This window comes from Gambusia affinis, linkage group LG19, assembly GCF_019740435.1.
Source record: "Gambusia affinis linkage group LG19, SWU_Gaff_1.0, whole genome shotgun sequence".
NCBI classification, from domain to species: domain Eukaryota; kingdom Metazoa; phylum Chordata; class Actinopteri; order Cyprinodontiformes; family Poeciliidae; genus Gambusia; species Gambusia affinis.
The window spans coordinates 17,170,663-17,188,818 of NC_057886.1; the positions used below are offsets into that span (position 1 = coordinate 17,170,663).

An 18,156-nucleotide genomic window follows, 5' to 3' on the forward strand; every position below is an offset into this window, starting at 1 on the left:
TTTATATAGAACCGAGTGACTTTTGAAGAAAACAAAACACTGCACTTTCTGCAGCCCCTGTTGTGTCACATACATTGTGCCCCCAGGGAATAAAAACATTCAGCATTTCAACAGCAAGTGGACAGACATGAGTGCAACATGGCTCAGTGCTTTACAATTAATTGTTCAAACTGGCCAGATAATACTATTGGAGTTTAATTTTTCAGCCAAACAAAAACTACACTTAAGCTCTTATGCAAAGATTTGTTCTGGACATCTAGGTTTCTTCTTCCATTTTCACTAATAAACAACCAGACAGAAGTGTTTGTAAAAAATCTAACCCTAGCCTAAATATAGGCTTTCTGTGATGACATGGAAAAATATTCTGGCCTGCTTTTGCACATACAGGTGTGTCTACATGTGTGCATCCTGGATTCCAGAGAGTACACTGTATTGTGTTTGTAGCACAAACATGCTCAACCAGTCTCGCGTAGCTACAGAGAGAGAGACTGTCATCTGTTTCTCATGTACTCCAAGCTGCTTTAATTTCACAAGACAGCTAATTGCAATTTGGATGCATAGGGCGTTCAAAAAAAAGAGGAAGCAATCAGCGCTGATTGTAAAAGCTTGAGCTTGATCAGAGAAAATCATCCTGCATGGCTTCCCTCTGCTCACCAACATCTGAGTCAGTCTGTTTTTATTGTGATTATGTCCATGAAAGCAGCTCTGATTTCAGCTCTCGGACAGATTCGAAAGGATTAGGGCAGATTTGATACTGCAGGGCCGACCCATTTCTGTCCCTGCCCGGAGAAATGCTCAAAGACATTTCATAGGTCAGATGAATCTATGCAGCATGTCTTCTGGACTAAAGTTTGATAGTTGTATCTTTGCTGCTTTTTAATAAAAGCTGATTTATGTACAAACAGAAGCTATTCCAAGCTGTTAATGTTAACCACAACTTCCCATTTTGAATCAAAGAATGAGGATTTTAAAAAGGGTCAACAGTGGTTTGATTTCAATTTTGTGTGATAAATATTTACAAAAAATATGAACAAGTTAATTTTCTTCAAACTGAACTGACTACTTTTGTGTATAGTGTCTTAGGAGGTCCTTCACTAAAGGGAGAAGTTCAGGGTCTCTCTTCAGAAAATACTAGCAAGATTGTGATCATTCCTCATTTTTGTTGTCTGTTATAGCACATGTTTGGATTAAGAATAATTTCTGCTGCTGAAGGCTCTGAATCTCAGTGATCCACCGCTCATAGTTTGACAACTTGAATTAATCGACACTGCCACCTAGTGGAAAATCAAAGAATCGATTCAAAGGAAATTTAATAAAAAAAAATTATTTCAGCTTTGAATTAGTTTGGAATGCATACATGAGTGAATAAATATAAAACATTCAAATTCATTCTTTAGTTATTCTAAATGTTTCTTCCTACTAAAGTGTCTGAAAGAGAATTCATGTAGAGTCCTGTGTGAATATAAAATGTTCAGCAAAGCTTATGCAACACCAAAAATAGTTTTCTGCTTTGACTTTCAATGAAGCTGAGGAAAAGCGTATCATACATGCAACACAGGGAAGACCTCGGGCATAAACAAAGCCGTCTCGCTAATTTCAAGCATGATCGATAAGTAATGGGTTTTTAAGCTTCTACATACCTCACTGGCCCGCCAGCACTAATATGACTTAACATGCATGGAGTGAATTTTTTTTCTTAAAGGATGTGCTTATTTTCAAGCACCTCCGACAGTACAATAAATGTTTCCCATTTCCCCCTAAAAATGTAGAGGAAACAAAAAGGAAAATGGATTCAGAAAACATACTGAGCTTATCTATGTCTTAATCAAACAAGTCAGGGAAGTGGTCATTGCAATACTGTTGAAATGTAAACTCCTCGACCATAAAAGGAACATCCTTCCACTTTTTAACTGTCACCCTTCCTTCAGGTGTCTCCAAGGCAAAGTTCTTGATGGCGAGATTTGGAAGTATGGCTACCTTCTTGTATTTCATTTCAAATCCCCAATCCTGTAAGTGAAAACAGAAGTAAGCCTCAGAATCCAAAATAACCACCATCAACTCTAATGAACATTTGCATTATTGAGTAAAGTGCCATCTGTACCTTGTTGCAGTTGCCATTATTGCAGCTGACTGTGCATCCAGGCTCCCAGTCCTCAAAACGTTTCTCCAGCACTACTTTTCCACCCAGTTTGTAGTGATTTCTAAGCGAACATAGAAGCAACATTTAGGACATGAAAGATGTTTCAGTAGGGTTTACTTTGGACAACGTGTCTTTGGGAAGAGGTGAACTCACTTAAAGTCAGGATTTACGTTGACATAGTGCGCATTTTCAAGAAGTTTAAAGTCACTCCCAGATGCCACTTGTGCAAAACAGTTTCTGCACAAGATCCTGATGCTAGAAGCAGGATGTCGGTTCTTCTTCTCCATTTTACGATCTTGTAAAACTTTAATCATACTAATGGCCTGTGTTTGAATTTCATTGATCTAAAAATTTAGAAGAGAAAAAACAGAAATTGTAAGCAGCAAAGAATAACGCAGCAAAAAAGGAACTGCTGTTATATCCTCACCTTTCTGCGGAACTCATGCTCACTCATACTCTGGACTCTAGCAATGGCTTTTCCAGTCAGCTCTTCCAGGTTTTCGTTGAGGCGCTCTCGGCGGATCTCACGTCCGCCTTCTTGGGCGACCACTGAATACTGGCTGTCCCTTGCTCGGGCACGTCCACTGGCCTGCTGCTGTGCAATCTCATTTGTAAGGAGTCCATATCGTACCACTAGGTTGCATTCAGGGATGTCGAGGCCTTCCTCAGCCACACTGGTGGAGATCAGGAGGTTCAGTTTACCATTTCGGAAGTTGCGGATTGTGTCTGCCTGCTCATTCTACAAAAAAGCATAAAATATGTAAAAAAAGAAATTTAAAAAAGCATCTTTAAAAAGTTTCTAAAGAGAGGGAAAAGCTTTTTGTTTGATTGAATCTTTCATAGACAAACCTGTGTCATATAAGTGATGCCATTACCAGCCCCTGTAAGGATGGCAGCCTTTATCCCGGCTTTCTGCAATGTCCTTTTCTTCTGGACCCAGTCGAGGAGGCAGTGGGTGCTCCTGCGAGTTCTGGAAAAGAGAATGCCCCGAGACTGGACATCTGGACGGAACTGGCCAAGGAGAGTGCTCTCAAGTTTTGCCATTTTTGGGTTCTCATAGCGGGGATCTGTAGCAAACTTCTTCAGCTCCACCTGATTCTCTGTATCAAAACAAAAAACATAACATGGATACATATGTTTGTATAATGAACATAGAACTTCAATGGAGGCATAAAATAAAAAAACAAGTTCAGAATTCCCACCTTGAAAAAGTCCCACCAGAAAGTAATCTGTTCCATCAATGGCCATAGTGGCTTTTGTGTTGTAGAATTCCTCCAAAGAGGAATATGCATCCATCATTCGCAGCGTGTCATTAATGAGTAGAGCGTCATTATACTCTCTAAGATGGATTGCGCATTGTGCCAAGAGTCTGTTGTTCTCTCTAACTCCTGATCCAAAAAGATACACGTGTTAGTATAATCAATGAAATGGGATGCCCTCTTCAAGGATCAAATTGCTTCTTATCAGTCTAAAAAACAATGAAACAATTAAACTGAAGTCGGTAGTCTTACCTCGTTGCTCCAAAATCACAACATCTCCCTCATAATCTTGTGTGCCACATTCTCTAAGCCGCACGTCAGAAGGAAGGTTCATGAATTCGTGGATCTGCTGCATCATCCACTTGATATGGTCTCCAAATGGGTCCTGTAAGAAAACAGGTGCAGTGAAAACAATGTTTTAGGTCAACACAACCTGCTTTTGTGTTTGTTGTATTTGATACATTTTAAGGCCCATTTTTCAAACAAATATAAATTTGTGAGCATGGAGTGTGCCTTATGGGGCCCAAAGCCCAGTCCCCATGAAAAAAAGTACTGATTTCAGTTTAGGACTAAGGTGTCCTACATCTAACTTCTTAAATTAGACAAATACTAAATACTGTTTGTCTGTTATACTACATATCACGAAATGTGCTTACAGCTGCTCTCTTCTCCACAATGTCATAGGTCTTTTTGGGCCGGGGCACCTTCTCCTCCAGCTCAGGAGTGTAGTTTTTGGTTGAGACAATAACTGAGTCTAAGTTGGCACAGATCTAAAAATGAAGAGGAAAAGGATTATGTTTCAGTAGAGGTTAATGATGATAAATGAATTTTAGTTCATCTGACCTCCAGCACATGATTCACAGCATCTTCCAGAACCGTTGCACCTCCTGTCCCAGGTGAGGCAGTGAGACCCAGGATCTGTGGTATCTGTCGTTGTCCTTTCAGCTTTTTCTCCACGTAGCATCTCATTATTTGGTTGTAGACTGCCTCCTTGTGGGTGTGATGGCACTCGTCGATTATCAGTAGAGTGATATCTGAGTGCAAACATAAATGGAGCATGTGGTTAGGTTTCCTCAGCACCATAAGCACCACAAAAAAGTTTCCTGTTCAGCTTCACAGACCTGAGAGCTCAACATGTTTTGCCTCCTCCTGGTTGATCAAAGCATTATACAGGATCTGGGCTGTGCAGATGATCACGTCATTGTCCTGCACCACTATCCCAAAGAAATCCTTCTCCTGGCTGTCACCACTGACTCTCATGAGTCTATAATCATTACCCAGATTAGGCTTAAACTCTTTGGTGTAATGTTGGTCCACAAGATGAACCTGTAATTATGAGTGGAATAGAATAGTAAGTAACCCCAAAATCCCTCAGTAGGGCCACACTTGTTGGAGTTTAAATACATACATACATAACTTGTGTTTCTCTTTCTTTTTTCAATGCTTGCGTACCTTGTTGACAAGCACCATCACTTTAGCTTTTGCTGTGGTCTCCAAATGCTTTCTGGCTACATAGACAGCAGCTCGGGTCTTTCCACCTCCAGTTGGAAGCCAAATGATAACATTTTCTCCCTTCAGTGCCCTTTCAACCACTTCCTTCTGGTAGGAACGTAGTTTAAACTCTGCCATTCTGTGCGTAGTCTTAGGAAGCTGCTAAATACAAGCATTTTACGAGGATAAAGGATTTAATTATTCTCATTAATCTATGTTGGAAAGTAAGAGAAGCTTCCAAACCTACCAGTTAGTTGTAATAGAGGACAGTTCTGTGCTTTCAGCTTCTTTGTCTTCTCTACTGTCATTTCACAAGGTAGGTGCTGGGGTTTTAAATAGCTTCAAGTGTGACGTTCAAACTGGAAAACGAAAGTAAAAAACGTCTGACCCAACAAGTGTGGCCCTACTGAGGGAGTTTCTGGAAGAGCAACATTTTACAGTCATTATGAAATGACTCAAGAAACCCGATCCTAACACAGAGAAGACTGTTTTACAATCTCCACTTGAAATAAAATAATTTCCTCACAGGTACCTATGAATTCCATCTACATATATTTATTTATGTTTGTCGGCAGAAGTTCAAATCTATTAAATGTTCTACTTCCTGGGTAGTTCAATGTACCCTAACCGGGCCCCTCTCTTGTTCATACAACAAGAAAACAAAACTTACCGCAAGTTTCTGCTCATATATAAAATATTCAAGTCTCTGCTTGTTCCTACATATTGTTTTTATTTGCTTTAGTTACACAATTATTTTCTGATTACATTATTGTTCACAGTTAAGCTTGAAATAATATAAGACATTAATATAACAAAAAAATTTTCAGTAGTATCAAGTTCAAAGAATAGTCAGAATAAGTATAAACAGCAATAACAAAATGGGAATATTTGGGTACATTTATAAACAAACTGCACTGAGTAAACTATTTTTTTTGTTTCTTTTTTGATTAAATTCACAGACAAAACTGGAACTATGGTGAAGAAAAATATACTATATTTTCTTAGCACCTAGTACTACTTATAATGTTCAAAAATAAATATCTTCCTGAATGCACAATGTTTAGAACAGTTGTTTGAGGGAGTAATTACAATAAAAGATGTATGGAGAGCCAAATGAGAAAAAAAAGTAAAAAACAAAATCCTAAGCATGTGGAGTAATTCTCGCACAAACTTGATTTAATTCAACCTGGCTGTAATTGTTTTAAACTGCTAACATTTCTGAATGGCCACAACAGTATGATCTTGCATGCCGACCCTTAACAGCAGTGCATGTTTGTTTTTCTTTTTGCTTTTAGGAAAGTGAAACTTAAAGCCTTGCAGCAGAAAAGACACACCTATATAGTTTGCTATTGCAGTTTCTGATTTATAAATGCTGAAACATTTGTTTAAACGCAAATGACACTGAATCATTTTGTAGTTTCTTTCAAAGTATTCATTGGCACTAGGGCTGGGTGATATGAGGAAAATCTGCAATCCCGATATTTTTTGCTATATTGTGTTGTACAATATATCAAATATATATCTCTCATCAACATATGTATCAACATTTACTCGATATATTGTTCAGCCCTAAAAATTTAGCACAAAGTAATTTTGTGTTGGATATTAGCTTATTGGGATCACTTTATGTCCAATGACTCTTTAATGCCTAGTTAAAACAGAGCTATCTGCAAACTAATCTGTAGGAAAGTAGCTAACTTTGAAACACCAGACCCATGGACCTTACCAAGCTCCGCCCACAACCGACCCACGTGACCGCAAGTCTCACAAGCAAAGCCTCGTAGAGCATTGTTTCTATGTAAACATGACTCCTTTAGTGCATCTTTTCTACCGGATTTTCACAATATATCAGCTACTACAATAGACAGAGGAAATAACAAGTTCATGTCATCATCTGGGAGGAGGTTACTGGTTTTTCAGTCACAAGCTGGTTGCAAACCTGAGGCCAGCAGGTGTCAGTCAGTCAGTTATGGTAGATCTGAAATTTGGTTTGATGACCTCAATATGAGAAGCTACAGACTGTTAAGGTAAAGACGCCATTTGTTTGTTAAAAGTTTATGAAATATATTTTTTCTATTTGACGTTTGTTATGAATGACGATGCGACCGTCACAAACGAACGACGTAATTAGTCCAACGTTTAGAAACTACAGCGGCTGTAATGCGCCACAGCAAAGGTAAACAAAAGTAAAATAACCAGAACAGGTGATCAACTCAAAACCACTCGTACCTTTTTACTCTCTCTCTCTCTTTGTGGTTTAAGCACACCTGTTACCGTGGCAACCGCCTGCGCCCCCGCAAGACGAGCAAAGATTACGTTAAAAACAAAACATTCAGTCCGTTACGATATCAAGTTTCCAGGCTTGATATTTATTTCTGGATTATTAAACAGCGCTTCCCTGGACACAGCGATGGTTGATTGACTAGCTGTACTTGGTGCTAGAGTGGCTAACACGAGTAACAGTTTAGTCCAAAGCCTTTTCTGCTAAAATAAAATCTTTAGTGTGTGTCAGATACAGTACACATTGCATATTGATCTGTTTAGCTAACGTAAGACTGTGCAGCAGACAGGCTTCAAGTTGTAGAAGTTGTATCAGAACTGCTATTATGCTGTACTTAGCTAACGAGAAGCGTGTGTTTGTGAGACGGCCACCCACGTGACCACGTAGAATGTGCATCAGCCAATGAAAAGCGGCCCCTCTGGTAAGGTCCAATGGAAGTAAGTGAAGTCAATTTATTCTGCCCAAGTCAAAAAAACAATAAAACTTAATGTCGTCTAATGTATTCTTTTGAAACCTCGGGCAGATATTAATGCCTTTTTAATTAAACAGGCACAATCAAGTACACAGACACAAAAATGCGGCAGGAAATGCACATCCATTTATCCTCCAACTTCTCTGAGATTGGGTAACACAGATCTAAGAAAGGAACCCAGACATGTCTTTCCAGCTGACTCTGGAGAATCCTAGTTACAAACCCACAATGGAAGTATGCCTCCCAAAATTATATATATGCCATGTACTTTTTTTTTATTTCTTATGTCAAAACCACAAACATGAACACATTTAGTGAAATGGAAGGAGAAATCTAAGAAATCAGCCAGTTTTCACAGCAATTGATGATTCTCCACAAAATTTGCACATTGACATTTCTCCCTATCAAGCTTTGTAAATTAAATCCAGTGAAATCCAGTCAGAATCCATAGAAATGTTCTGTCAAAACCAAGATGGGGCTTTGCATCCATTTTTTAAGAATTAACATAGAAATGGTCGAGGTAACTTTCAGCTGCATATATGTGGTATGTGAATCTTTTGGACAGAATCCCTATCTTGCAACAATATGCAAGAGTTGGAACATAGACACTCTTTCTCCAAAATGACAGGACCAACTTTACAGCAAACCAGACCTCATCCCATCATATTTAATCTCTCACACTTGACTACAACTTAAAATGGATGCTAAATGCTTTAAAGATTACCTTCTATACTTTTTAGAACCAGAATTTCCATAGACGATTAACCTCTTGGATGACCTCAAAGTTAAATCACACAAGTTGATGTTTTTCTTCAGAGATGGAAATCACCTGAAAACGTGATCAAATACTTACATAAAAACGTATTTATTGTCGTGAACAGTTTTACAGTAAATGGCATTCAATTCAACAGCCGGAAGCTTCACTCCAATTGAAGCTTTTTTTAAGAGATTGAAATGCAGCATAAGTGGATTTAAGGTGAAATTGCGTTATTGAAAACCCTGAATAATGCAGCACTGACATCACTTCAACAAAGCTCTTAAGTCATTCAAGTACAAAATAAAAGATTATCACATAAATACAGTGTCAATAAAACATTCAATACGCTGAATCAGTCAGCATTTGACATTTACTTCCCTAAAAAACTAGATGCAGCTCAGGAAGCACTTTGACACTGACCAATAATAAAAAAAAATGTTTTATAGGTAAATAGCAAATGCATAAACAGCAAAAACAGGTGGGTTATTTTCTAAAAAGGAAAAATGTAAACTGTTATGCAATAACATCCACTTTGGGTTGTGTGCAGTCAATATGATGTGAGAATTAAACCAAAGTCAAGTCTTCCTGGATCTCTTCTCCCTACTTTGTTTGCATCTTCATCTCAATAATCCAACAAAAAAATTGTGTGTTATGTTAAACACATTACTACTTATAACATGTTTGAGAAAACTGACTACAAAAGAAATAACTGGTGCCATCACCTGCTATTCACCAATACAGGTATTTTTTTAAAGCTAATAATGAAACCTTGTAGTAAAGTATCTGGTACAACCCCTTGCTAATGGAATGATGCTTGGAGAGCTTCTTCAATATCATGAAAGTGTGTTATGTTGTGATCACAAAAATGTTTGTTTTCTGGAAACTGCTTAGTTTGGCACAGGAAATATTTAAAACCAATTCCATGCCTGGAAGTGAGGCCAAACAGAGTCATTTGTCTGGAGTAAATGCCTCAAAAAGCTGTTTCCCTAAATGATAAAACTTATTTCTCTATAATCCAAAAAAAAAGACCACCAGTACTTGACGAAAACAAACTTTTTTTTCCACGTAATAGCAAACGAAAATCTATTTACATTTTTCAATTAATGACTGATTCAAGTGGACTCAGTATTTTGAGTGAACTTTCACTCTCTCCAAACAAACCCTCTGAGAAGGGCAACCTTCACACCTGTGAACTGGCTGGGATGTTCAAGTGTCGTTCAGTAACAGAAGGCAACATGGCTTTAGGTCCCAAAGTCCAGTTTTCTAACATACACTGGCTCCTGTGGCTTGTTTTATACAACTAAACCATCATTCAATGACAATAAATATGAATCAGTAAATAACACAACAGAAGCGGTTTTAAATCTTGGACCTATAAAACTTTGGTACACTCAATGAGGCATGAATAATTCACATTATTCTCCCACTGAGTTCTGGGAAATGCCACAAGATGACTTGAAGAAGATGTCAGTTTGACACTGTTAATGCTCAGCTGACTCTTGATGCCTTTCTTTTCTTAAGTCCCATAAATCCTTTCCAAAATGTATTGTTTTCATACATTTTTCTTACCCCAGATATGATGAAAGCTGGCAATATTTTTTAACATGAGCTATAGTTCATTTCTCTATCAGGCCTCCATCTTTTAATTTGAAGTAGAAGAACTTCTCCAACGTGTTGGCACACTTGCAGTACTCGCTGTCTGGAGGGTTGTACTCGCGACAGTTGCTGATGATTCGCTGAAGATCCGCAATAAAGAGCTTCTTGGTTACATAGTATCTGTTCTTGAGTTTCTCTGTCATGGTCTTCAGGTCTCAATGTAAAAGTAAAGAAAACACTTAATAGTGCTAAGGAAATCCAGAAATTCCAAAATAAGACACAGCATTTATGCATTTGCTAATTCTAAGCCAGTCCAGGAAAGGAGTGGATTAAAATATTTTTGAAAAAGTGACATCAAGATCTATTTATTAAATGACATCAAGGCATCAAGATCTATTTATTAAATCCTTCACTATTTCATAGAAATAGTGAAGGATTTATCAAGTAAACCAATAGGATATTCTTAAAATAAGAATAAACATATAGATGATGTTAATCTATTAAAAAGAGGTAGATGCTCTCTTACCAATAGGAAAGCGGATAACTTCATAGTAATCAGGAGCTTCAGATTTCTTCACTGGTTCCATGAAAGGCCAAGCATCAGGATGAGTCTGACAAGAAAATAGAATAAAATCAATTTACTACATAGCTTCAAAAAACAGTTTGCTTCATAACTCCACACTTTTCTAGACCCAAAATTTCAGACTTTCTCGATGGCTTCAAGAACATTTTGGGCCAGTGAATATAAAACATTTACCCTAGAAATGCTTGTGCTATAGTCAAAAAATTAACAGCTTGTTTTGAAAACAAATTATTCAAAACACAAGGATTTTCACTTCATAAGAAGTACATAATGTGTAAAAAAAATTAATGAAACAAAGTGACAAGTCTAATTAAATTATATTTAAATATTATTTTACTGTGGCAATCACAAATCTCCATAAGCATATTAGTAAAGAGTAGGTTCAGACTTTCCAACTTTAAACCTAGAAATCCTTTATCTAAGGACAAATGTAACACTTCCTCTACATTTTAAATCAGTCATGCAGTGTAATTGCATAAGACAGATTCTTTTTTTTCCCCTTGTGCTTCATCACAGAACACAACAAACTGAAAAAGTTAGGGTACAGAATGTGTGAGTGGTTTGAGACAATAACTGAGTCTAAGTTGGCACAGATCTAAAAAATGAAGAGGAAAAGGATTATGTTTCAGTAGAGGTTAATGATGATAAATGAATTTTAGTTCATCTGACCTCCAGCACATGATTCACAGCATCTTCCAGAACCGTTGCACCTCCTGTCCCAGGTGAGGCAGTGAGACCCAGGATCTGTGGTATCTGTCGTTGTCCTTTCAGCTTTAATAATGTGCTAATGCTACCATATAGCAGCTTTTATGCACTAACTGTCCTTATTAATTATTCATTGGTTAAATTGGGTGCTTTATTCTAGAAACAAAACCTTTGCAACTTCTCAACTGCTTCTGAAACTGTTGAGAGGTTTCAACTTTCAGGCTATTGCAAAATACTAAAATTGGCCAACAATGGTTTTAACAAAACAAACAGTGGAAATGTTCATTGTGTTGTTATGGTATAAAATTCGGAGGTCTTCTATCCAATCAAAAGGCCAAAATGCATTGTCTGAATGTTTTGTTTTGTTTTGATTCTACAACTCAGAAAACAAAATACTGATGGTAAAACTTTAAATGGAAGTGGTGATATAAGCATAAAGTGCTTTTCCAGTTTGCTGTGAGCAAAGGAGAAAAATTATGCTGCAAGTACTTTGTATTTGTAAAAACATAAAATCAAGGATTTACAAGTTTAGGCCAATTTATCCCTCACATTATGTGTGCGGGGTTTACCCAATTTTTGTAAAATAAGTTTTTAAAGTACACACTGCTGGTTGATGGTTTTCTTCACCGAAATCCATCAGTCGTTCTTAGTCTTAATCCACTTATTGAATAGAAAAGAAAATTTAAGATATTTTGAATTCCTGAAAACTGATCAAATCTAGTGTACAGATTGGTGAACATATGGTTTAAGGAATGTGCTCAGAAAAAGAAAACCTTTGATATTCTATATTTTCTTGTTTCCAACACTGAACCAGTTAAAGAAAATGATTCATACAAATTCTATACTTTTCAAGCCAATGTAGTACCATTTTTATTAGTCCCAGTTTGGTCATTTTTGTTTTCTGTTGATGCAGGTGATTCTAACCTTTATTTGTGCCAGAAGGTTCTTCAGCATGTTGTAAAGCACATCAGGGTCTTTCACCTCTTTCCTGCAAAAGATAAACTATAAATGATGCAGAAGACTATCTACATGCAAATAAAAGATTTTAAAAAATGGGAAAATAATCAATGCAGCCTATTGAAGGTGTTTACCCTTTGTCCTTGTTACTAGGTTTCCAGCCTGTCTCTCCTGAAATGAATACAGATCTTAGTCATATGATAAATAATTTAATTGTACATGTCAGCTTACACCTTGTACACACTCACTTATTCCAGGGATGCTTTCCACTGGGATCTGTCGCACACCCTCTTTGAAGCAGGTCAGACCTGGGTAAACCTTTCTGATCTGACTTTGTTTTCTCTCAATCAGCTTCTTTATAATCTAGAATGATCAAGCCAAAATTGGATATAATAAACGTATTACAAACACAGAAACACTCAAAGCTGGTCTTTTTTGCAATACAGAGATTATCATCCTTACACACCTCCTTCTGTCTTTTAATAATGTGAGAAAGCTCTGTGTAGGGGATCCTTGGATTTAGTTCACACTCCATCAAGGTTGCTCCCTCATAGTCTTTGATATAGCCCAGGTATCGACCCTTGGGCACTTTGATATCTTTGGAAAAACCCTATATAGAAAAAAATTATATTATTAAGGATAAAATGAGACATGAATCAACAGAAGCACTGATAATGGACTTGTTGTGCCTCCAGTACCTGCTTTTTGAAGTAGCCAATGGCATACTCATCAGCATAAGTGAGGAAATAAAGGATGTTGTGTTTAATGTGATATTCCTTCAGGTGGTTCATCAGGTGGGTGCCATAGCCCTTTAAAATAAGTAAAAAGATAAATTGCTGTTATTTACTGAGATGTATGACAAACAGATGTCAAACAAAATATCTTGCAGATCTTCCCACACTGTATTTATGCTTTTACAAACTAAACTTGCCAATTTCTTTAAATCTTAAAAATGTTTTCATTTATCTATACTGATATATTCTCCTTTTTAATAAACTCTATCAAAAGGAGGTTCCTGATGGTTTGTGGGCCATGTGGAGCAACCTAGTTTGCTTATGACTTGGGCCAACTCTGTCCAAACACAAACACCAGCAACTCCAACTTTGAATAGACCAAAATGTTTTATTTTTTTCCTAAAATCAATGTTTCTTTATTGATCTCGTTAAAGTCTGGATTTAAATCTGATTAAGATGTTACAACGTGCTTGTTAACAGGGATGCATGAAAACTCTCCAATGAGGTTGGAAAAAAATAAACGACTGAAACTTTAAAGAGTGACAGAAAAACACAAGCAATGTGGAAGGTAGTCCAGGTCATAGTTACCTTGACTTGTTCATTGGATGTGACAGCACAGAACACTATCTCTGTGAAGCCCTGAGTGGGGAACATCCTAAAACAGATGCCTCCAATGACACGGCCATCTTTAATGAGGGCTAAGGTTTTGTGCTTCCTGTGGAAACAGGGATCATTAGGAAAGGTTGGCCAGAAAAAAAAAAAAAAAAAGACAAAAAATAAAGTAGGAGAACATTCACTTACGGGTCAAACACGAGTCGTGTGATGTACTCTTTGGGCATGCGAGGTAACTGATGGGAAAATACGTTCTGAAGGCCAACAAGCCACATCAGGATCTTCTTGTTAGACTTTTGAGAAAGAGAGTTTCCGATAACGTGGAACTCAATGATGCCCCGTCTCTCTTCTAGTCTGGCTGTCTCGTCACGAGCAGCATTAGGTGTCAGAAGATTAGTCTAGAACCATTAATTATCTGTTAGTATTTTTGTTTTTTTATATACATAAAAACTACAGTGGATTTAACATAAAGGGAGAAATATTTAGTAGATTACTGTAAATCAAATGATACTAATTGCTGAGCAGGTTTAGTGGAACAGACCTCCGGTCCGAGCATAGCAGCAGGATCAGTGATCGTCATCATAACTTCATTCACCAACTCCATAGGAATGTCCCCCATCACACGGATCCTCTTAGCATCTTCCAGCGTCAATGCCTCTGGAAGTTTGCGTTTGTCCCCTAAAGAGGAAGTGACATTTTTCAGGTTAAAACAACAATTAGGCCTTTTTATATAGTTCATTTTTGTGAAAATATTTTCAAATTTTAGGCCAGACTGCTATATTTCATGAAATCAAATACAATTTTGTGCGTACCATCTTTCCAAAAAATAAAGTTGCTATCTGGATTTAACTAACCAAATAACTACAAGGCTAACTGGTTCTAATTTCTTAAACAATCACCTCTAAAGAGAAATCCTGTGGTCTTGGAAAATGTGCAAGACTGTTTAAGACGGGTCAAATCATCGGCATCAAGCAGAGTAAACATCTATCTGCAGTTCTTTTTTTTTTTTGCCAGGCAGAGTGGAACTTTTAGCTCAAAGAGTAAACCAAATGAGAGTCGGTCACTGACCTGTGATGGGCTCTACGCCTCCTGTATCTGTACTGCCCAGAGAGGAGGAGCTGTTCAGACATTTGGACAAAGCAGGAGACCCGGACGCTGAAGCAGGACTGATCACTGCAAACACAAAACCACACAGTTACAAATCCACACAACTTTTCGAACAGCATAACTATTCAGACATAAAGGGTTATGTCTGAACAGTAAATTTAACGATACTGAGAAATGAGGTATGGAGTTTAAAGAGGTCTCAAGAGAATTTGAAATACGCAATTTTGCTAAGTGAAAAAAAAAAAATCTACAATTGAAAGAGATTTAACAACTTTTAGGATGCACAGGTTTGGCCATGCAGAAAACCCTGACATGTCATCACAGGACCATTTGTGGGTTCTTAAAAATATGTTTTATTCTTATAATGTCCATTTTAATAAAATAAGTGACTCCAGAACCGCCTCACCTGTCTGATGTCCAATCTGAGTGCTTTCTGAGGCAGGCATGGTGAAGTCAGCCTCCCATATCGGTGAATTTTCCCCGTAGATTTCCTCCTCCAGCATCGACAAGAACCTGGAAACAAGCATCCATGAATAAGTGATCTATAAAGGATGATAAATAGACTACAATGTAAATATTCAAGATTAAGTTAATTAATAAATACAGAGTGATTTTTGGAAAATAAGAAATGTAAAATTATACAGAAACTCATCAACTACCTTGTTGCATCTACATTCAGAAGCCACATTAAATGGCGGCATCGGAGAAGCTGCGCTTACTTGGGAAAGTGCGTAAGGATAAGTGTGCGTTTCTCTGGCAGCAGTTTGTCCTTCTCCACTCTAAACTTCTCCAGGAGCTGGCGGCGAGTAACAGTAAAGATGGATTTGAGTAAGTTTCGGCCAAACACCTGCGTGGTCTCGTAGCGAGGCAGGCTGTCATTACTTTGCGGGACGTGGCAGTAGCACAACCACCTGGCAGCAATGGAGATCAAAACTTCTGTTAAGCAAAGAACCTAACATAGATCAAGAAAATAAACACATGCTTTCTTTTTGTAAACTCCTGCACACACCTGGTGTAGTCCAACTTGTATGCTGTTGCATCGTCTTTCTGGGTGCGCTGACGATACTGCGTCGGTGTCTCAAGCTTCCAGTAATTCAGACATATGAGAAACATCTTTGATAGTTCAAACATGGTCTGTCTCTCCCTTGGCGCAAGGTGGCTGAATTTGTACTGTACAAAATTCAAAACGCCCTGCACAACAAAAAGGAGGACAAAATTAGCAAAACAAAAATTGTTCTTGAAACTTTGTTTGCTATAATAAGCTTTGTATTACCTGCTCAATGTTGGGCTTTTCAAACGGTGGACTTCCCAGAGATCCCTCTACAACAGGCTGACTCATCTGCAGGATGCATTTCCTCAGTAGCTTAAGGGAAACAAGGGAATACATTGATCACAAAGCTGTCTACTGTGGCAATTAAAATCATTGCAGCTGAACTGAAGCACTGGGTTACCTTGAAAAGGTAGAAGTACACTTGTTTGGTATCAGTGTCTTCTTCTTTGTGTACAGACATGAAAAGGTTCTCGACGTCAACCACCATCCCCAACAGCCTGTTAATCTCATCCTCAGACACATTCTCCAGATGGGACACATGATCAGCTGTGGGACAAAACATCAGTATAAATATTCAGTCTCCTTACCAAATATCTGCCAAGTTCAAGGTGGATAAAAGATCAATGAAAGCGTTTTGTAAGTAGATATTCTTTTTAATCTTGAATATAAAATCCATCTCAGCTTGTCCATTTGACACTAAGTTTTATAATGGCTTAAACAATAAATCACTATCTCAGAACAATCCTGGAAGATGATATAATGAAGCAAATGAAATGCAAGTAAAATAATACCATGAACAGAACCACGTGGAACCCCATCCTTAAGATTTATCAAAGACTATTTAAAGTTTCAACTTGCCATGGCAATAATAAATATTTTATTTGATTCAAACTAATCTAAGCTGTATCTGACATGTCAGCCCAAATTTATTATTTTCTTAAATTAAGAACATTTCTAATCTATTTCAATTCCACTCCCTCCCAACACAAGAACAACTTATTACGAACTTTGAGGATGGCACCTTGACATGATGTTTGCTATGAAATGGGCATATATAATTAAAATGATGTAAATAAAGACTTACTCCTTTCACTAGCATAAAGGCTTTAGATTTTGTTGGTTACAGTTGTATTTGCCCTTACCTGTGATTTACATGTTAATTTTGAGATTTTATTTTTGTTTACTCACACACACACACACATATATATATATATATATATATATATATATATATATACATACATATATAAAGACCCCCCTCCCCTTCTATGATCACATTGGAGCGATTTAAACTGTGTGGAACCCACTTAAACAGATACTCTCTGCAAAAATAGAAATATAATTCTTGTGTATGGTTTGGTAGGGACAAAATAACCAAATCCACATTGCATGTAGACCAATTATAATTTCAGAAATGTAACTGGTGTTTAAATGCACAGCGCTCTGTATGTTATTCGGAGAAGGGGTCTGGTTAGTTTGTACCCAGTGCATGTCCACAGCTGCGGCAGGGCTCGCTCAGACTGGCTGCTTGCTGCTGCAGATCAATCCGTGTAGCTGAAGGGGGGTTTGGGTTTTTCCATCCATTGCACTTGCATGTGTCACTGGCCTGAGAATAAAAACAAAACAAACCACACGGGCGACTTAAATTGAACACTAATTCACGTTTCTGCAAGCCAATAACTGATGTAAATTAAGCTAGCCGAGGAAAAATATCCTTCCACAGGTTTGCGTTTATTTTAAATGCCCATTTCTCTGCCAGAGTAGCTAGCTACAACGCTGTACAGCTACGCAGATAAACTGTGTTAATAGTTCGTTGTTATATAGGGTATATTAAATATGATACAATCACATAACTGCCTTGTTGTTGTAAACTTTGGCTAGCCATGTTAGCTACCTTGCACGCGGAGAATACGCCAAGTTTTTCAAGCTTTTTCGCCCGTGGAAAAGCTCGGACTTGGGCTTTCTTTTGGCTCGCACGCTGTTGCTGGCTAAGTCCTGGTCTAACCGGATCGCTGTTCCCTGTACCGGAGCCTGCTGCAGCAGCACCGGACCCCGCTGAGCCGCTCGACTGGGCTTGGAGAAGCCGGGGCTGTAAGGCCTGTGTAGCCGGGTCCGACATATCCACGCTGCGGGTACAGATTCCCTCCGCTGCCGATTAGCGCATACGCTGCCTTTAGGTGCAGTCAGACAAATGAGTTTTCCATATACAAACCTAAAAGTAACATTTACCAGGAGATTGTGTTATATTCAGATAATAACGGAATCTCACGCTTAATTTAAAAAAGTCCAATTTTACTTGTCAAAAATATTTATCCTATTATAAAATGAGATTATCATTTGCAGCAACCTACAGGTTTTCAAGAACCTTACCACCCCTAGTGGGAAAAGAGGGAAGCTGCAACACAATTAAC

The 18,156-nt window shown here is 37.8% G+C and overlaps 2 protein-coding genes and 1 long non-coding RNA gene across 4 annotated transcripts; all 3 read right to left on the minus strand.

Moving 5' to 3' along the window:
• Positions 1 to 1,293: 1,293 nt before the first annotated feature.
• Positions 1,294 to 7,153, minus strand: dhx58 (DEXH (Asp-Glu-X-His) box polypeptide 58). Of its 2 annotated transcripts, none has more exons than XM_044100050.1 (13): positions 7,120 to 7,153; positions 5,138 to 5,249; positions 4,852 to 5,049; positions 4,521 to 4,725; positions 4,243 to 4,433; positions 4,056 to 4,169; positions 3,652 to 3,784; positions 3,343 to 3,528; positions 2,990 to 3,240; positions 2,568 to 2,879; positions 2,294 to 2,484; positions 2,102 to 2,201; positions 1,294 to 2,007 (listed from the first exon to the last, which is right to left on the minus strand). In XM_044100050.1, the coding sequence occupies exons 3-13, from the start codon at positions 5,026 to 5,028 to the stop codon at positions 1,822 to 1,824; spliced, it is 2,046 nt and encodes a 681-aa protein (XP_043955985.1). In that variant the 5' UTR covers positions 5,029 to 5,049; positions 5,138 to 5,249; positions 7,120 to 7,153; the 3' UTR covers positions 1,294 to 1,821. The 2 variants fall into 2 exon arrangements, with proteins under 2 accessions (XP_043955985.1, XP_043955984.1); XM_044100049.1 differs by having other exon boundaries at positions 4,852 to 5,052.
• A 1,331-nt stretch (positions 7,154 to 8,484) lies between these two features.
• kat2a (K(lysine) acetyltransferase 2A) lies at positions 8,485 to 18,122 on the minus strand. Its single transcript, XM_044100048.1, has 18 exons — positions 17,640 to 18,122; positions 17,228 to 17,351; positions 16,146 to 16,291; positions 15,968 to 16,057; positions 15,704 to 15,885; positions 15,414 to 15,605; positions 15,101 to 15,207; positions 14,656 to 14,760; positions 14,129 to 14,265; positions 13,777 to 13,985; positions 13,564 to 13,690; positions 12,940 to 13,050; positions 12,708 to 12,851; positions 12,490 to 12,604; positions 12,376 to 12,412; positions 12,209 to 12,272; positions 10,523 to 10,607; positions 8,485 to 10,210 (listed from the first exon to the last, which is right to left on the minus strand). Exons 1-18 carry the CDS (start codon positions 17,862 to 17,864, stop codon positions 10,017 to 10,019), a joined length of 2,394 nt encoding a protein of 797 aa, XP_043955983.1. The 5' UTR covers positions 17,865 to 18,122; the 3' UTR covers positions 8,485 to 10,016.
• LOC122821821 lies at positions 11,139 to 12,202 on the minus strand. The gene is made up of 2 exons (XR_006369070.1): positions 11,249 to 12,202; positions 11,139 to 11,174 (listed from the first exon to the last, which is right to left on the minus strand). It is a non-coding gene; the product is annotated as an uncharacterized LOC122821821 (long non-coding RNA).
• Positions 18,123 to 18,156: the final 34 nt, after the last annotated feature.